A 19,121-nucleotide genomic window follows, 5' to 3' on the forward strand; every position below is an offset into this window, starting at 1 on the left:
CGAACTAGCCTACCAACTGCATGGGTATGGGGAGATGTCCTTTTGCATATACCGTATGTATGAAATGTTCCCAACAAAAATTGGCTGCGGTGCAAGAGGCGGGTTACCTGGCATGTCTGCACCAAATTCGGACTAACGGGCTATTAGTCATTAAGGGCAAATGTCTGTGTATATTGGGGCAGTTAGCAATTATCGAGTGGAAATTTCCATGTTTCGGTTGCCTTGAAATGCCTTCTGATCCACTTTATTCATGATGATCCGTAACGCACCACAGACCTGTACTACGTACTTATTCTACCTCGGCTATCGATGGGAATAATTTTATATTCTGCTGATGAAACAATGTAACAGAGCACATTATGTGACATAGCAGTAGTTGCAAAAAAAATATATAGAAATATATTACCATTACTGTATATGTTGTGTTCACTGTCTGAAGCAATATCTTATATTAGGGTTAAGTAGAGAATTGTATGACTAACACCCGTTCCCTTATTTCTTTCCGTCAGTATACACGGTGCCGCTACATCTATTTGCAGGTGTCGCTCAGCACTGACCATAATCCCATGTGTGTCTAAAGAACCGAATAAATTGAGGATCGGATGGTTTAACAGCGAAAGAAACTAACAGTTTTAGTCCACTGGTCCTGATAATGATAACATATGGCAAAACCCTTAAAATGGGCGAATTTCTATTCGTCCTTATGGCAGTTTGGCAAGGACTATAGGACCAGTGCCAATTTCTAACGTTGGTTACAAAGTGTGACCAGAGTCCCCCGACGGCAGGGACCGCTGCCTGTGCTAACAGCTAATGGTGTGCCTGGTGTAGACTTGATTATTATTACAGGGCGTCGCGACATAGCTGGAATAAACAACATTCCCTCATTTCCCTGCATGTATTAGGACAGATATCCGCCGGAGATTCTATTCTGAACGTCTGCTCTTCTGGCCTGATCTGCCATGTCCAGATGCGACCCCAGAGCTCCAGATAAGCTGCGTATCTGCGTGAAATACGCATAAAAAATGCAGAAATACGCAGTAAAATAAAATCCAAGCGTATCAAATACGCAACGAACATTACAGATACGCTACAAAAATAAAACTTGTGCTTATCAACAAAATAGTGATAAGTAACCCTGCGTATTCGATTAGCCGAAATCAGCAATTTATTTTGAAATTATAATCGGGCATTCCGTCAACCTTGCCAAATTCCACGATGACAGTTACATCATGATCATTTGCCATCACACTTTCTTGTGGAAGTATCGTGGTATTTTTTAGTCCAATAAAGCTCTCGAACCCACACGACACCAGTTTGCAGGGACTAGATGAATAGTGTTTTTTAAATATTTAACTTAAATACCCACATGTGTAAAAACTAGTGGGTAACAGAAATTTGAATACCCAGATAGAATTACTGATACCCAATGATTTTAAAATGCATGGGTAAAATACCCACAACACCAAAAGCTTATCTAGAGCTCTGGACCCGATATATACAGCTTAAATGTTGTGACAGAGGCCTATAATAACGTACACTTTTTTCAGAAGGACGAGGACAGTAGGGTGCAATTTCCCGACCCAGATAATAAATAACTATATAAGCATGTTCAGTATATGCCCGTAATGCCCGAATGATATATCATTGAAATATTTAGGTGGGGAAAATTTTCTGCCTCCAATAGTTTTCTTTTACATGGTCATTGTTTGTTAAATTCAACGTTGTCAAAACAATATAACAAAGTGATTTTTTACAACTCTATCACTTTTTCACTAAAGAGATAATTGAAGAAGGATCTTGAACTAAAACATGTTTTAACAAAGAGTGACTTTTTCTAATATCACTAAGTGACCATCGCTGTACCAGAATCTGTAAACGATGAAATATGACAGTCGACTTGACATTTTGCACATGATGAATACAGAGATGTCCGACTACTCTTATGAAGGTTCCGATTGTATGCTTTTTCTTTCAAGGGAGGCCACTCTAGTCGTTACACTCACGCTAATCGCGGCTGTCAGACTCCTTTGCGAGAATATGGACTATCCTACATCTAAACCTTTACAACACTAGAACAATGGAGCGATCGAACACAATGTGTCATAAAAACTATGGTGATCTCGGAAGCGAATTCATCATTGAGCACCGGAAAATCAAAACCATGAACCTCTGGATAGCTTTAATTATTTCTGTCATATTTGCATTATGCGTTGATCTACACACAAAGGTTATTCATATTCGTTGCATTTAATTCATAGATTTAGTCTCCCTCCATTTGTCTCTGTATAAGGCTTTGCATATCTAAAACTGTTCGCCGACCAGCTGCTGACGTTTGGACATTGCTAGCTTCATGTTTCGGAATGGTTTCCGCCCATAAGACCTGCTTCAAATTTTACCCTTAACCATAAATACATTGTAGCTTTTGGTTATATCACATCATATTTAATTATTACATCAAATATGTTTATGTTTTTTGGTTACATTTATTGTTTCCACAAATGTTCTCAGTGTCTTATTTCATTTATTGCAGGACATCTACCATCTATGGTCTATTTCAGCTGTTTTGTTTGGTGTTCTAGTTTTCAAACTCTATACAAAAGTACACAGAGGTATGTACATATGTGATGTAGGTACATTTTGACAGAATACATTACCAAAAGTGTTTAGTTGTGAAACATTTAATGCATTATTATTTATTATATCAAGCTATGGTCAGCCCAATCACAGGAATTCGAAACTGTACACAAGTAATAATTGTTGGTGCTTTCCTGTCATGATGATACTGGAATTTTCTGTTAAGAGCAGTGTAAAATTACTAAAAAGCCTAACTCACTAACTTCAAAATAGGTCTTGAAACCTTGAACTCATCAATCCAAAAGTAATGCAATAAGTTGCAAAAGGAAAGCCAGGTATAGTAAGATCCAATGTTCAGGCTACACTAAGTGTAATAGTTTATACTTATTTGCTTGTTAGTTTGTTGTTTAACGCCACACTCAGCAATATTCCAGCTATATGATATGAGTCTGGACCTGACAATCCAGTGATAGACATCATGAGCATCGATCCACGGAGTTGGGATACAATGACATGCATCAACCAAGTGAGCGAGCCTGACCACCTGATCCCGTTAGTTGCCTCTTATGACAAGCATAGTCGCTTTTAACGTCAAGCATGGGTTTCTGAAGATGTATTCTAACCCGGATCTTCACAGGTTATATTTAATTGAAAGTCATTTAGTTTGTGTAGGTGAAAAGCATGGTAATAGAAATAATCTATCTCTTGTATTTAATTTCAGTGTGACGTTGTATAGGTCAGTCATCTTATTTTAGAAAAATAGTGTTAATCCCGATTACAGGGCAGGATGTGAAGCTGTTAACCATCTTGTATTACATGTATAAATTTTACAGACTGTGTACAGGAAGTTGATCTATTATTATTTGAAAGGTTAACAGTTACCTTTTGGATATATTTATGTAATTTTCCTTTCCTAATCCATCAAAGATAAGGTCTCCCCCCCCCCCCCTCTCTCCCACTTTGGTTGTTCCACAATTATACATCCACCTCTGTACATTTAGAGTTAATATGCTACAACTATTATTCCTGTGTTTAAGTAAGGATCAGATATATGGATGGACAACTTCTTTATTACAATTAGGAGCGACGTTTCGGTGTAGGATACCAAATATCTTATCCTTACTTAGTTCTCCAACTTGGAAATGCCTCTCAAAGAAGTGTGTTTAAGACTTTCCCTTTGGAACTTTTGGTCGTATCACAAATGAGCATTTCACCTGTTGTGAGATGGTTCATTTTCTGATTGCTGAGGACATGATAAACGTGTGTTGTTTCCAGAGGTGATCCTAATATTACCCACAGTTGGAGTACAGCTGAAGACGGAGTACATGCTGGGATTGAAGTGCACCAAGTTCATAGATCTCTCGCACATCCGGGACATCATCATCAATGAAGCTATCACTATGGTACGTTGTCTTCAAGTTCACTTTGTCAGTTTACAGTCACATCACGATATGCAATTTGTGAAATTTTGTTGCAAGACATGTGACGTCAGCCTAGCAACAGGGTTGCTGGGGTCATCGATGTTCATAAGCTCCTCTCAGTGATTTATCATCTCTACACGTTTGATAGTGAAACTTGTTACTGCAGTACATAAGCACATGCTTGTTTGTTTGTTTGTTTGTTTGTTTAACTCTGCACTAAGCAATATTCCAGCTACCGGCATATGATGGCGATCTGTAAATAATTGAGTCTGGGTCAGACAATCCAGTGACTGATATCATGAGCATCTATCCACACAATTGCGATACGATGACATGCATCAAATTAGTCAGCAAGCTTGACCACACAAGATTGGGTTGCTGAAGACCTATTCTAAACCAGATCTTCACGAGTCGTTTTGGTATTATGCACAGTATAATAGCAGCTTATTTTTATTAAAGGATTGATCTCTTCACGAGCGTGCTATTAAGTTATTTATGATGTTAATTCATTATTGTTTTTTGGTGTTACAGAATTAGATGCAAATGAATCACCCCCAAACTAATATTTCATTTCCACACCATTTCATTTTCTTGTGTTACATAGCTGTGCTAAATCATGCAAAATCAGGAACAAAAGTTTATGATGCTTTGTATGATTAAAAATATGCTTATTTTGAACTTAATTTTGTTTAAGATAACTATTTTAAGCATCCTTTTTAGGAAATAAACTCCAAGCCCCTGTCAATATTTTCATTGTTTATTTTGATCCTATATTTTGTCGCATGAACTGGGAAAGTCTGTACAAAGAGATCTATTGGTTTACAGTTTTGTTCAAACTTTTAATTTTATGAGGTCCTGTTCAGCATGTTCTGACAATTAATGGATCATATTTCTATTTTGCCTTTCATCTTTCAGTGTTTAGATATAAAGAATCTGTAATTGTCTCTCTGATCAGTTTTGATGACCATGAAATAGAAATTAACTACTGCCCTTGGTCACCCTAAGCGTATTCTCCTACCTTCCCCACCCAACACGCCAGGGTCATTAGTTAACTTCTATTGTCACTGGTCTTGGTCCCATTTATTCAATGGTCAAGATGATAGTTACTAATGACTCTAATTCTGAATGTAGGCCAGACTGCCACACACACACACACACACACACACACACACACACACACACACACCTCGACACACCACAAACCGCACCGCTCCACTCCACACACCACACACACACACACACACACCACACCACACACCACACCACACCACACCACACCACACACCAAGACACACGACACCCACACCACACCACACCACACCACACCACACACCACACCACACCACTCCACACACCACACACACCACACACACACCACACCACACCACACCACACGTTTCTTCATGACCCTGGCCAGTTCTAAGCCCACCCATCATATTGGTGACCCTAACTACTCCTTAGTGCATTCCATACTACTTACAATACACCTGTAGGGATTCCAGGTAAGAACATAGGTCCCCAACCTGTGCTAGTTGTAAGAGATGAATGAATTAATGGTTAGGCTCAGTGACTTGGTGACATGGTTGATTGCCTGTCACCGTATCCTAATTGCATGGATCGTTGTCCATGTTTACTGGATTGTCTTGTCCATACTCGATTATTTACAGACCTCCTTCATATAGCTGGCATATTGCTGAGTGCGGCTTTAAACTTCCAATATTGAATTTTCTACTTGTTTGTATTTTGTTCCAGCAAAGTGTCATCAGTTATCTTGCTGTTTTACTGAAGGAAGAAAAATCCGGAAAGTTAAAAACTTTGTATCCATTATTTTCGGTAAGTTGATCACATTCATGGGAGACACAATGACTAGACTGAATGTATCTACATAGGATTCAGCCTGGAGTACTGGCTAACTGGACCAACTGGTCTGGGGATGACGTCATGGGTTCACCCTTATGATCACCCACGTTCTATCCAGAGATACACCTCTACAAAAACTTGGGATATCCAATTAAGGGGTTGCTGGGGTAGCCCAGTCGTCAATGTGTTTGCTCATCATGCTGAAGGGCCAGGTTCAATTTCCAATATGAGTACAATGTATGACGCCCATTTCTGGTTGTTTCACAATTTTATTTGCCGAGAAATAAGTGGTGTTGGTTCTTGCTTGCTCAACTTCCAATCATATTTCAGACTATTGCATTTTTCTGTTGGAACTTCACCATAAAAGTAAACATCTTTTTTTCCTGTTTTGCCAAGCTCTTACATGTTTAAGTGAAAATATATGACTTTGTAGGAATGGTCACCGCAAGTTCATTACTGAAAACTAAACAATCAAATTCTCCTGGTCGGATATGGTTTATTGCAATCATAAATGTTGTCAGTATTCAAGAAAAGACTTGAGTAGTATACAGAATTATGTCTTTATATCCAATATACAGTCAGTATCTCTTTCACACTTCAACACCCTTCTTGAGATTCTACTGGCAATACAATGCATTGTTATACACACTTAATGATAGATACCTTAAATATTCAGCTTTTACAAACATTCAATGTGCATCAACATTTCCTGGGCACTGGCTAGAAGTATTATTCAATAACTTTAAATCATCTTTCAGTATGGAAAATGTTTCCATGTTTTTCACAACATATCTTGTATGCAGACTTTTCTCAAATATGAATCATCAAATTAATCACTTCACAATACAGTCAAGTCTGTAAATACATATGAACATGAATATCATGATATGTTAACTATTAATGTGTAGTTTGATGTTTGTTAAAGGGGAAGTGTACACGCAAAAATCACTTTCTTTCTTTTTCTTAACAAAACGCAATTTTAGAATTAGTTAGTATCTGTGTTTGAAAATATACACTCATTTTTTTTCACAGTGAAAGTAGGAAGCTCACAATAGTGTGAAAGTGATATGCCGTTATGAGGCCTTCGTTTTACGAGCGAAATAGGCCTGAGTTATCCCCCTTAGATTATGACGTAATTGGTGCCAATTCAACTGGGTCCCTGTCTATCCTCAACGCAAAAGATATCAAGAACCAGTTTGCGGTAAAACAACATGGTCTACGACACACTCCGGCGCAGTGGTGACTCAGCATAACACAATTCTGGCTGGCATCTGAGATGCTAGAATCACAAAACTGTACCTACACCACGTGAAGCGGCTCTAACAAAGCATGATGATGTCATAATGTTTATCAATTGGCACCAATGACGTCATATTGCAAGGGACATAAGCTATGGTGTTTTTGTTATGGAAATAGAACATTTGGTAAATGTGAAAAATATAAATCGTTTTAGTGCAAAAAATATGTTAATTAAATATGATGTTTTTATATTTTTGTCTATGACACTTCTATGTTACCGGTAACACTTTTAATGTGGAAAAAGTACAAGAAAAAAAGGTTCATTTCCGTGTGAACTTGCCCTTTAAAGTTGGTAATCTATGTGCCAGTGTGACCAGCGTCTGTAGCTCCACTTGGTCCTTGAATACAGATCTGTAGGAGGCATACTGACATGACTTGGCTGTGCTCATACAATGGCTAGACCACTTTGTAGTTGAGCTTCAGTTACTTTATAGAGAGTTGACACCACTTTGAACAGTATTTTAGTTACATCACTCCATGTCTTGTTTCATCATCATGTTGACCAGGAAGGACAGTGATGGGATGCAGGTCTTAAATGTTCACCACTAAACCAAGAATCATATTCATAATTATCATAGGTCACATTTGGGATTCAAACCCAAAACCATACTCTCTGGCCACCCCCGGGACCACCTCTGTCTGTGGTGAAGCGCAGCACCTCAGGTTACTATGCCAACCATACCACCCGTAGCCAAGGTATCTTTAATATTACACTCTTCAGTAGTAACCTTGTAACAAACCAGGGATTTACCTGGGGTATTTATTTTGGTGGTCCAGGGAACTCACAACCTTTAATTACAGTACCAGTTAGAAAACATGGGATTCCCATTGAATTGACAAATATTGAAGATAACAATCTTATTTCAAACAAAGCAGCTTAATTCCTTGCTTGTTCTCGTCTTATTTAATATGTAAATTGTAATTTGATGTACAAGTTGAGACTCATGATTGTTTGAATCTGAAGACATACTTGAACTTTCCCTTTCAAAAAAACATTTACAACTCTTCTTGTTCTGCCAATGCCATGCTTTGATGCACACACTTCCCCACGATCATCAATAGGTACTCCAGTTCAAATAGAATATAAACTTGTGCAAGCTGAAAGGAAATTGATGTAAGACAAGTGGTGGCATATTATGAAATCGCAGCATAAACATGCATACAAATTTTTCTGCGTCCAAGTGGATGCACTTTGCATTTCTTTAGCATCCATGTTTACGAGTCAAGGACCCAAGATTTTGCGTCCCGCAAACTGGACACTTCAAGATTAAGTTTGGAGAGGTGAACAACAATAACAGATGCTAAAAGACTGGAACTAGGAAAACACCCAAAAACATTAAACTAATAAACATGGATAATTTTAAATCTGTGGATCTTATTGCATTTCATCACCACATTAAACATGTTAAAACACTTGAGCTAGAAGTTGGACGTTCTAGAAGGCACAATTTGTATAATCATTGAGTAAACCATGTCATATTTTGTACTTAATCGCATTTCTAGATATAGAAGCCCTGCCTATGCATACTTTGTGTGCGTAATAACTTGATGCAAAATTATGTAACAAGACAATACACTTTGTAACCCTTTTACACACTTATAATCAGTTTTTGAAATTTAGCATTGCTCTAATGTTGGAAGGTAAAGATGTGTAGGGGCCCTTGATTCAAATACCATAGGAGCAAACCTACAGGACACCCCCGCACCCCTAATTTCAAACTCTGACTATTTCATTGTTACCCTGTACAGTGTCCTTGATTGATATTATTCACGTGCTGATCTGTCCTCTTATCTGTTTGTATATTCTACCACAAAATACTCCATTCACATCCAAAGCTGTGGATAAAACATCTAATTTCTAAATAAAATGAGACAAAACAAATGCCCTTATATCACCTCTCAAGTACACCTGCATTCATAATTCAGTAAATGATTACCGAGAGCGGTTCCCTACCAAACCAATCAATATCATCTTCCCAAGGCAAGGGAGTTAACTGACCATAAAAGTCCGATATCCATCCTTTGCCTAACTAGATTGGAATTTCTGGGCTCAATCGCAGTACCACTAGTGGCTATTACGAGTTATTTCTCTTCTATGTCCCCCCTATTGATTCCAACTCTTTTATCACTTGCATTTGCTTCAAACAAAATGGTGGTGCCCAGTCAAGACAATCTGATCAATAATCAAAATCTATATTGTGATAAAATGGGTCTTAATGCACAAAGTGCATCAAATCAGGTGAGCACTTGAGTAAAAACATGAGGAGATTCGGAAATATTTGCTGACATCAAGTTGACGGTACACATGCTTTGCAAATTCTGCAACCAACTGAAATCTGCATGGCAGTTTACCAACCAGATGTCAATTTCGTTATGCAATGTTGATTGGACAATGCATAGAATCGTTAGTCCAGCCAAAATAAAACTCCATAAGCCCAGCCTAGTTTGGCAAGGATGGAAACAGGACTTTTATGGTCATTTCAGTCCCTTCCCTCCGGAAAATGTTCAATATTTAAGACATCCTATAACAAATGGGAAAACTCATGTCCCTTTTCATTATGCCAAAAATTAGCATAAGATAATATTGGAGTTGTCCGTGGCTGCAACAAAATATATCCCGATTACGATCAACTTGCATGTATATATGTATCCTACTGTAAATAAACCCAAACCCAAACAATAGGCTTCTCAAACATGTCAAACAACGTGCACAAATTTAACAATCAACAACTATTGTTCAACTGAGAAAGTTCATTTCGCCGTTCATAACGAGCATAGTCCAAAATACTTTGCACCTGCAATATTGTAATATAGTCAATGTTTTTAGACTCCAACCACTGAAGGCCGATCTCAAATGCTTTGACTGCCTCGGCATTGGATGGAATCTTTGACTGGCTGTCCTCCTCATCCTCACTGGGCTCCTGCTCCATGGGTTCAGATGGGACTTCCTGTTCTTCATTCTCAGTAGCACCTATTGTGGAGATATCTGTGGTTGGGAGATTCTCATTGAGGCCGGTCCATTCCTTGATGGTTGCTACGGATGTCTCAATGCCTGCTGCCTCCAGTCTCTCCTGAAACAGCTTCTCAGAATCAGCTTTGTTTCTGCCGCTGGCATCGGCAAGAGGAGTTGATTCTTCATCAGCAGGATCAGAACCACCAGCTAGGGGGTCGAACACCATGGGCAGACACTTATGCCACATCTTTTCGATTGTTCGTGGTTTAATGGCAGACCATGCCTTCTCTCCAATATACATCATCCTCTTCAGTGAAAGGTGACGAAGAAATAGTTTCACATCAGTTTCGGTTGTCACCACCTCCTTGATTAACTCAGTCCTGTAGCTTGACTTAAAGGTGGCCATTAATCCATGGTCTAGGGGCTGAACAACTGAGGTAGTGTCTTTTGGCAAGAAAATGACCTGGATATTCCCATCTGGAGAAACCAGAACATCACCAGATGGATGAGCAGGATTCTCATCTAAGAGCAACACGGCTTTCTCGTCCAATTTCTTTTCTCTCTGATAGTGCCTCACTTCAGGAATAAAACATGTTATGAACCAGTCCATGAAAATTGCAGATGTCATCCAGGCATTGTGGCTACATTTATACCAAAAAGGCAATTTTGATACATTTACATGTTGGAAGCCCCTAGGCGATCTATACTTCCCGACACAGAGAGGCTTCAGTTTGTGCTGGCCTGTTTTATTCAAACAGAACAGCATTGTCACCCGGTCTCTGATTCTCTTGCTGTTTGCACAGCTAGGTTCATCTGACGGAACAAGAAAGTTATTGTCTGGAAGAAGTTTGTAGAAAAACCCAGTCTCATCACATGTGTACACTTGTTCATCATTGTAACCACCAGAAAGTAAAAGTTCCCTCACTTTCTGACAGAACTGGTGAACCTTCTCGTCAGCAGCTGACACATCCTGGTTCTTAAGAACTTGATCATATGGGAAATGCAGGATTTCCTCCTTGTATCCCAGTGTTGGCACATTCTTTGCATCGTCTTCATCTGGATCTCTCTGCTTGCCAAGGTTATGACGTTTCTGAAATCTGTACAACCATCCAGCACTAGCTTTGAAATTATTTTCACCATTAATGTCTTTATTTAATTCATCAGCTTTGATCTTCAACATGGCTCCTGTGACATTCATTCCACGTTCCTTCTGCTGCAAGTACCAGCTATGCAGAACTGAATCAAGTAATGTATCTTTTGCTGTCCTTGCTTTCTTTTTCTTAATGTCAACATTGTATGCAAATGTACGCAGTTTGTCCTCATCTTTCATCCAACCTCTAAGTGTAGAATCAGGAATTCCCATGTCTCTCAGAATCTTTGATCTTGGTTCACCTGCTTTTACTCTTTCAACGGTATTTAGTTTTTCTTTGATAGAGTATGCCTTCCTTTTTAGCTTACGAGGAGAAACATGTAATGGTTTGGGAACCATTGATACATTTTTCAGTACCTCTGCCAGGTCGATTTGTTCCTCTTTGCTCATTGCTGAGAGAGGGTCAGGGGTTGGCACAGCTGCAGTAGAAGATCGCGTTTTTGTTGGTGACATTTTAGCTGCTGAACGAGGGGATGTATTTTTGCGTGATGTTTTACCACCTGAAGGCCTGCCCCTTCTTCCATGTTTTGGACCAACATCTGTTAGTTCATTCAATTTTGCTTGTTTGGTAGGGGGCGGAGCCTGAACTCGGGTCTGAGGCAAAACCTGAGGCTGAGGTGTTATGGGCGGTGTATTCACTACAGCTTGAGCGAGCTGTGCATGATGGGTAGTGATGTGTCCAGTCTGACTATCTATAACTGGTGCATGTGTCACTACTGAGTATGCTGCAACAGAATGAGGAGCATGCAACATAGTGTCTTGTGCATTGATTATTTGCTGATGTCCATCTTGAATAGATATGTTTGGGACCATCTGGATCTGACTTGGAGTCCTTGCAGATATAGTAGTAGGAACAACAACATGGGTTTCTGGTTGGAGTTTACTTGATTCCAAAGCAGCAGATATTATGTTGTTATCACTTTGCATTGTTGCTGCTAACCTATCTTGTTGAAGGGGCACAGAAGTTACTGACCGGACGGATGTCATATGAACTGTAGTAGCCATCATTGTTGATGGGTCAATCATGGTGACGTTATTAGCAGGTGCTGTGGGTGGTGGTGTGTGCCTGATTGGCTCCTCAATTGTTTGGCGGAGCTGTCCTTCTATTGTTTGCCTTATCGGCGCTTCAAGTGTCTGTCTTATTGCTGGGGAGTCAATATTTTGACGAAGGGGTGCTTCCAGGGTGGCCCCACCATAAACTGGTGCAGATGTGTGGTAACTAGTTGGGTAGTTTCTTGGAACAACCTGGGATGCTAATGGCCTGGGTATGCCATCAGGATTTGACACCCCCAAAGGTTGTGGAGGTGCTGCATTGCTCAGTCCCACATATGAGTTCCATGTCATGACAGGCGGTATGTTGGACGGTGCTGCCAAGCTGCTTATCGGAGGCATGGGAGTGTTAACCCCATGTGTGTCATGACTGACACTTGCAGTATGAACTGGAGGCGGGTCGGTCGACATGTTAACTCACCAAATAATACACAGTTTAAAATTATGAAAAAAATCAATGATTGTCTTCATAGGTAACATATATTTTCAACACATCACCCACACCTATGGAGCGATCTGTAGGGTGAAAGTTATCTCACTTGTCAATCGATTTTCTGAATGGAAGCAATTTTATGGCGAGCGGCGACGTTACAACGAGGCTCTCGGGCAGAGGTTGATAACAGTCTCAATTTACCGCTTCATGCATTTTTATACTTCTCACACATCGCAGTTTTGGTTGTAAACCTTCTTCCCAATTTGTTACTTCGATCCATCCATGGGAATAGTTCTTCTTAACTTCTTTTGAAGCCGGACAAATTTTGATACAGATGCGGCCCAAGAAAACTATAACGCCATTTTTGTCATGCGTAATGAGTACTTCCTGTTTTCGCGCGCCTGCTAAATTCAGGGTTACTTCCCTTAGATCACACTGTCACCTCTTATCAATGATTCCTCGGGACTACCGTGAATAACACGCCCTCACCTTGTGCAATGTTAATGTTGATGTTGTCTTCTTGAAGTAAGTCACAATACCACAGCTTTCATTTCACTGTCACCAAAGGCAGTGAAATAACAAATAAGAACAGCAAAATATAGTTGAACACATGATGAAAAAAACACTTGACCACTACCAAACAGTGTTATCATATGCACAGGGGCTTGTGGCGCAAGAGAGAGAGAGAGAGAGAGAGAGAGAGAGAGAGAGAGAGAGAGAGAGAGAGAGAGAGAGAGAGAGAGAGAGAGAGAGAGAGAGAGAGAGAGAGAGAGAGAGAGAGAGAGAGAGAGAGAGAGAGAGAGGGTCACAAACGAGGGTCACAGTACTATATCCATTTATATAGTACTATGACCACGTTAGTGACAATTTATATCTTGCTGCTATATTTTGCCTAACAAGCCCCTGTGATCATGTGAAATACGGTCTGTTTTAAATAGAAATCAAAACTCTCATCTCCGAAATAATACCGCTTATTGTATCCGTCATTTTTGTAGGCCCACTAAGGTCTTCTAACCCCTTGTTATTACACATTTACCAGTTAAAAAACATCTTCGAGCAAAATCGCCTTAGCTGTAATGTTAGCTTCATGTTGCTTTCAGAACTCCAGGTATGGGATGGACTGTCTCACAGCAGTGTATGAGGTCTCGCAAGAAAAGCTCTTCCCAAAACGCACATGATGGACGATGCTGCAGAATTGCGTGCATACTAAGTCATCGCGATACGCTGTGCCTTAGTGCGATACAGACGATGCATGCACATATATAGAAACATCTTGAACATGATAAGGAATTGTTGATAATGATTTTGGACGGCATGTGAAAATGCTGGCAAGCTTTTGTTAAATTAACCGACGCAAACAGACCAAACGTGTCTTCACCAGACGAAGTCAGTTGTTCATGTATGGTATCGGAAGTTACTATGGAGATATGTATTCAGTCGCGACCAAGTGTATCTCCACAACCCTACACATAGACGTTCACAATGACTGTGTGAGTGATCTATGTTTTACGATGTACTCGACAGTATTTCGGTGACATCAGGGCGTGTCAGAAACAAAATGTGGGAAACAAAGCTCAAAGAGGATCCAGGTATGGGACGTTATGTCTAACAGCGCTTGAGACTACTGGGTAATCGTGCTCCCTTAATTACTATGAGTGAGTTTTGTTTCACGCTGTTGTGAGCATTATTCCAGCAATATGAGAGAGAGAGAGAGAGAGAGAGAGAGATTCACATATGTAGGGAATCGAACCGGGTCTCCGGCGTGAAGGGCCTGTGATGTAACCACTAGGTTATCCAACGCCACAAGTACCTTGAATCAGATGAAATATGAAGAGTACTTCTATCTTTTATATTGACAATGACATCCATAAACATAATTACCAGGGAGGTCCCTATAATTTTTGTGTGGTGATCTGTGTGGGTAAAGTGTCACGGCGTTATTGTAGTCTTCGTATTTGGCGCCCTTTTTATGTATTTACGTTTTGCACAATACAGTATTTTTACATGATTAGTTTGTTTGTTGTATAACTTCAGTGATTCCCCGCTGATCATTTAGCCCCTTACTTCGAACAATTTCACCAGGAACGGTATCAGAACAATGGAGTTTGTATCAACTGTGTGTGTATATATATATATATATATGCTGTGACCTGTGGTAACCTTTCCTGAGGTGAGGTTCAAATGGGGTTTGACATCGCGTTCAAGATTGCAGCATTTACATTAGGACGTACATGTATGTATTTTCGCGCGCACTAGCCCGGGACTAATGCCACAGTTTAACATGAATACCCCACGCAGACACAGTATACTGACTCCGAGCCGACCAGTCCTTGTTTCAGCCCCTTAATGCCGAGTGCCAGACAGGGTAACAACAAGTATCATCTTTTAACATCTTTTTGTATGACGCATGCAGCAGGGGATGGAATCCCCGACCATCCGCTCTCATGGCCAACGCTCTAGACCACAGAGGCAGTCTGTGCAGTAGTGATCAGTGTGTGAGCAACTTGCAAGGTTTGTTAATATTCCTTCAGAGCTTTAGCCCAGGAAGCGGTCGGGTAGCCTAGTGGTTTAAGCGTTCGCTCGTCACGTCGAAGACCGGGGTTCGATTCCCAACATGAGTACAATGTGTGAAGCCCATTTCTGGTGTCCCCCGCAGTGATATTGCTGGAATATTGCTAAAAGCGGCGTAAAACCATACTCACTCACTCACTTCAGCCCAGCAGGGAATCTGGCTTTAAATAGGCCCCCAGCAACCTATCGCTCTATCCACTCTACACAAAAAGAGTTGTACATTTAGTACAATTCATTTAGCAGTATTGCAGCAGTAATACACCGGGAGGGAGATTATTGCCAAAATGGGAATCGATTGTCTGCGGCGTGACGAGCGAACATTTGAACCACTAGGATACTCTGTCGCACTACCTGCTCGGGCCTCCCGCCCACAATGAGGCGTATCTGCAAGAGATTACACATTCAGTATACAGTCAACGCGTAGACATACACGTTACGGCTGCTCGCTTCATAAAATGTACAGACTAAGTTAGGGATTTGAGGTAATGACAAACAAGAAGGGTCCTCACGTATATTAAGAATACAGCTCCTGTATTCTATTTCTTTGTTGTTTAACGCCGCACTCATCAATATTCCAGCTATATGACGGCGGTCTGTAAATAATTGAGTCATGAGCATCGATCTACGCAATTGGGATACGATGACATGCATCAAACAAGTTAGCGAGCCTGACCACCCGATCCCGTTAGTCGCCTCTTAAGACAGGCATAGTGGTTCTGTATACTGATGGTTGCGCTATGGATTTTAGTCGTTCATATGTCGTATTAGCAGGAATTTGAGCAAAAAAAAATTCAAATACATGATATGTTTTGAAACCCCCTCGTGTTTGTTCCAAGACACCACTTCACGCGTGATGAGTTACATGCCTTTACAAACGTATAATTGTTGGATCAATCGGTGTTGGGATATGATGACGTTGTATTTAGATCAACGAGCCTACATGAGTGATAACCCATACGAATGACTGTAATACTCACTAGCTAGCTTGTAAATATAACCCGCCTGCATGCGGGTGTAGTGAGAGAGTTGGGTTTTACGCCGCTCTGTATTCCAGTTATATCACGGTGTATCAGCGTCATGTGGGAGGACAGACCAAAGTGATGCAGGTCTTAGACGGCAACCACTTTGCAGAAACCCACGAGCACGGGTATCGTACTGACAAATCAAGAAACATAATCGGGAAGAACCGGGACTCGATATCACAATCACGGGTTTCTGGCGTGTCCAAGGGGCGCAACTCTGCACAGCGAAATGCGGCGCCATAGGCGACAGGTCTAGCCGTGCCCCACACGAGAATAGAGGCTACGTACCGTCAATCACATTTACCTGTTCATAGTGATATTCAGAACTCCATTACCAACGTTTAACCTCAGTTTGGGTCAGTAATCTACATATTGTGCTTTAATGGGACCCTGTCTCTATTAGGACCGCCTCCGTTGTCTAGTGGTAGAAGGGAAAGTTGGCTAGCACTATTAAATTGGTATTAGTCTGGGCTAGTACAAGCAGCCCCGCGCACGCACGCACGCACACACACGCGCACGCACGTCGCTATATAAGTGCAATAATCTTGAACACGACGTTGAAACCCATTTCACCTCACCTCTAACTAATACCAGAGGGGTAGCTTGAAACACGTGGAAAATAAGATACAAGGACCACACTGAGAAGTTAGTTTTCCAATCATACACGAAACTATTTGTTCCACATTCGAGAAGCGTCGCCATCCACTATGCTGAAGGTTGTCGTCTCTCAGCTTTCCTAATTCTCCAGGTTGGACAAAGTTAACAATCATCTGGTAAGTACTACAGAGCCGTGCTCCTCATGTCTGAGATTGTTAAGGAACTCTGTGTAGCAGACACACTGTTGACCACAGTGGATGGAATTCATACCACAGCACCCGAAGATGTCATAATGAATATCATAATGAATATTATCTACATTGAATCACAAATACTACCAAACAGAACTTGACCCGTGAAGATGCGGGTTAGAATAGGTCTTCAGCAACCCATGCTTGCCGTAAGAAGCGATTATATCATTGTCGTATTTGAAGAGGCGACTAACGGGATCGGGTGGTCAGGCTCGCTGACTTGGTTGATGCATGTTATCGTATCTCAGTTGCGTGGATCGATGCTCATAATATCAATCACGTGATTGTCTGGTCCAGACTTGATTATTTACAGACCGCCATCATATAGCTGGAATAACGCTGAATGCGGCGTCCTAATGCGCGTGCGTGTGCATTTGCATGAATGTGTAAACGTGACGTATCACCAGGTATATTTTGAATTTCTATGTGTGATGGCAGTCGTGTAATTCAAATGCAAATAGTGGAATGAAGGTAGTATGTAGTGTGTATGTGTTCGCTCTCATTCTTTACGCCTGTTGACGACTTTCAGAAAAGAATGTGTACTCTGTACTTCAACACCATTATCTGGATGCAGACCCAAGTGGATTTTTTTCTATCAGGTTAATAAACAATTACTTCCAGCTTCCAACGCACCGTCCCATCGGGTTTGTTCAAACGAACTCGAACAATCGCGAGGCAATCTCACGTTAAGGGTTAATAAAACGCACCAAGGGAAATAACTCGTGTAAGCATTATTACTGTCCTCTCCCATGAGGGCTGTCCACACTTCTCGTAATGCAATTAAATGTAATGCTGACCGAGTGATATTGAGGGCACCGACGTTGTCTGAATTTCTGATAGGCTGTCATATGCCGATATAAAGAGGTGTAAATATCACATTACTGCGCGTGGTGATATCATTATGAGGGGGCGTATCATAAGTCAGAGGTTTATTATTATTATTATTCCACTTGCGGTACATATACCGCTTAAACACAATGTGTAAGTTCGGAACCAATGGCGTAGGGCTAGGGTTATGTGTCGTTTTACCATTATGATGCGTTATGTCCATTTTCCCTCAAGTTCGTCATTCTTTCGAACGACCCCTGCACGCGCTAGGCCATTCGATTCGGACGAAATGGGGCGAACCTCGGCTCAAAGTCTGGAATTGTGAGCGTCACTGCGCCTCGAACTTGAAAGTCCTTGAAGAGGGCGCTAACATATACTTATCGTATTTGACTGCTTGAAAAAATATTGAAACATGTGTAGGACAGAATAATGATGATAAATAGAAATTACTCTGAAAAAAACATTTCGTATAATTATCATCAATCTGAATTTATCAATTTGAAATTTTATACAGTTGATAATAATTGATAATTTCAGCATATTTGCAACGATGCTATGATGCTATCGTAGTTAATCAGTTGTTAAAATCCTCGATCTGCGTCACTACCATCCAAAGGTGTCATCTTAAACAGGTTTTGATAAAAGGCAATGCTGTAAATTGAATTCTTATGTTAAACATCATCATTATATATGAGCTCCTTTGGGACTCCGGTGTAGAATAGATAGCATTTACTCAACGCTTGACGTAAGAGCCGACTGAAATGAGTGAGTGAGTGAGTTGGGTTAACGCCGCTTTTCACAGTATTCAAGTCATATCACGGCGTGTCAGCTTAATGTGGGAGGAAAGCCCCAAGTGATGCAGGTCTTAGACGTTTACCACTTCGGTGAAACCCACGAGCACGGGTATTTTGCGGACAAACCTAGAAACATAATCGGGGCGAACCGGGATTCGAACCCGCAATCATAGGTTTCTGGCGGGGGACGCAACTCTGCACAGCGAATTGTGGCGTCTTAGGCGACTGGGCCACCCGTGCCCCCTCCGACTGAAATGAGGATGGGGTGATTACAATGTGTGACCTGGCCTGTCTGGGTGTCGTAATGTTTGACGTAAA

The 19,121-nt window shown here is 40.8% G+C and overlaps 2 protein-coding genes across 2 annotated transcripts; one reads left to right on the plus strand and one right to left on the minus strand.

Moving 5' to 3' along the window:
* Positions 1–1,988: 1,988 nt before the first annotated feature.
* On the plus strand, positions 1,989–14,696 carry LOC139443433 (phosphatidylinositol N-acetylglucosaminyltransferase subunit H-like). The gene is made up of 5 exons (XM_071224424.1): positions 1,989–2,227; positions 2,531–2,609; positions 3,850–3,977; positions 5,748–5,828; positions 13,841–14,696. Exons 1-5 carry the CDS (start codon positions 2,078–2,080, stop codon positions 13,916–13,918), a joined length of 516 nt encoding a protein of 171 aa, XP_071080525.1. The 5' UTR covers positions 1,989–2,077; the 3' UTR covers positions 13,919–14,696.
* Positions 6,343–13,108, minus strand: LOC139442995 (jerky protein homolog-like). Its single transcript, XM_071223923.1, has one exon. It carries the CDS (start codon positions 12,716–12,718, stop codon positions 9,878–9,880), a length of 2,841 nt encoding a protein of 946 aa, XP_071080024.1. The 5' UTR covers positions 12,719–13,108; the 3' UTR covers positions 6,343–9,877.
* Positions 14,697–19,121: the final 4,425 nt, after the last annotated feature.

Source organism: Haliotis cracherodii, unplaced genomic scaffold (assembly GCF_022045235.1).
Source record: "Haliotis cracherodii isolate W230 unplaced genomic scaffold, xgHalCrac1.p SCAF_5, whole genome shotgun sequence".
Classification (NCBI taxonomy): Eukaryota; Metazoa; Mollusca; class Gastropoda; order Lepetellida; family Haliotidae; genus Haliotis; species Haliotis cracherodii.

What these genes read in the sequence shown, in the direction of transcription:
- LOC139442995 (XM_071223923.1), bottom strand. Translation starts at nt 12,718, where the DNA reads ATGTCGACCGACCCGCCTCCAGTTCATACTGCAAGTGTCAGTCATGAC.
- LOC139443433 (XM_071224424.1), top strand. Translation starts at nt 2,078, where the DNA reads ATGGAGCGATCGAACACAATGTGTCATAAAAACTATGGTGATCTCGGA. An exon ending in CTATACAAAAGTACACAGAG is followed by an intron (nt 2,610 to 3,849) that starts GTATGTACATAT and finishes TGTTGTTTCCAG; the next exon opens with AGGTGATCCTAATATTACCC. An exon ending in TCAATGAAGCTATCACTATG is followed by an intron (nt 3,978 to 5,747) that starts GTACGTTGTCTT and finishes ATTTTGTTCCAG; the next exon opens with CAAAGTGTCATCAGTTATCT.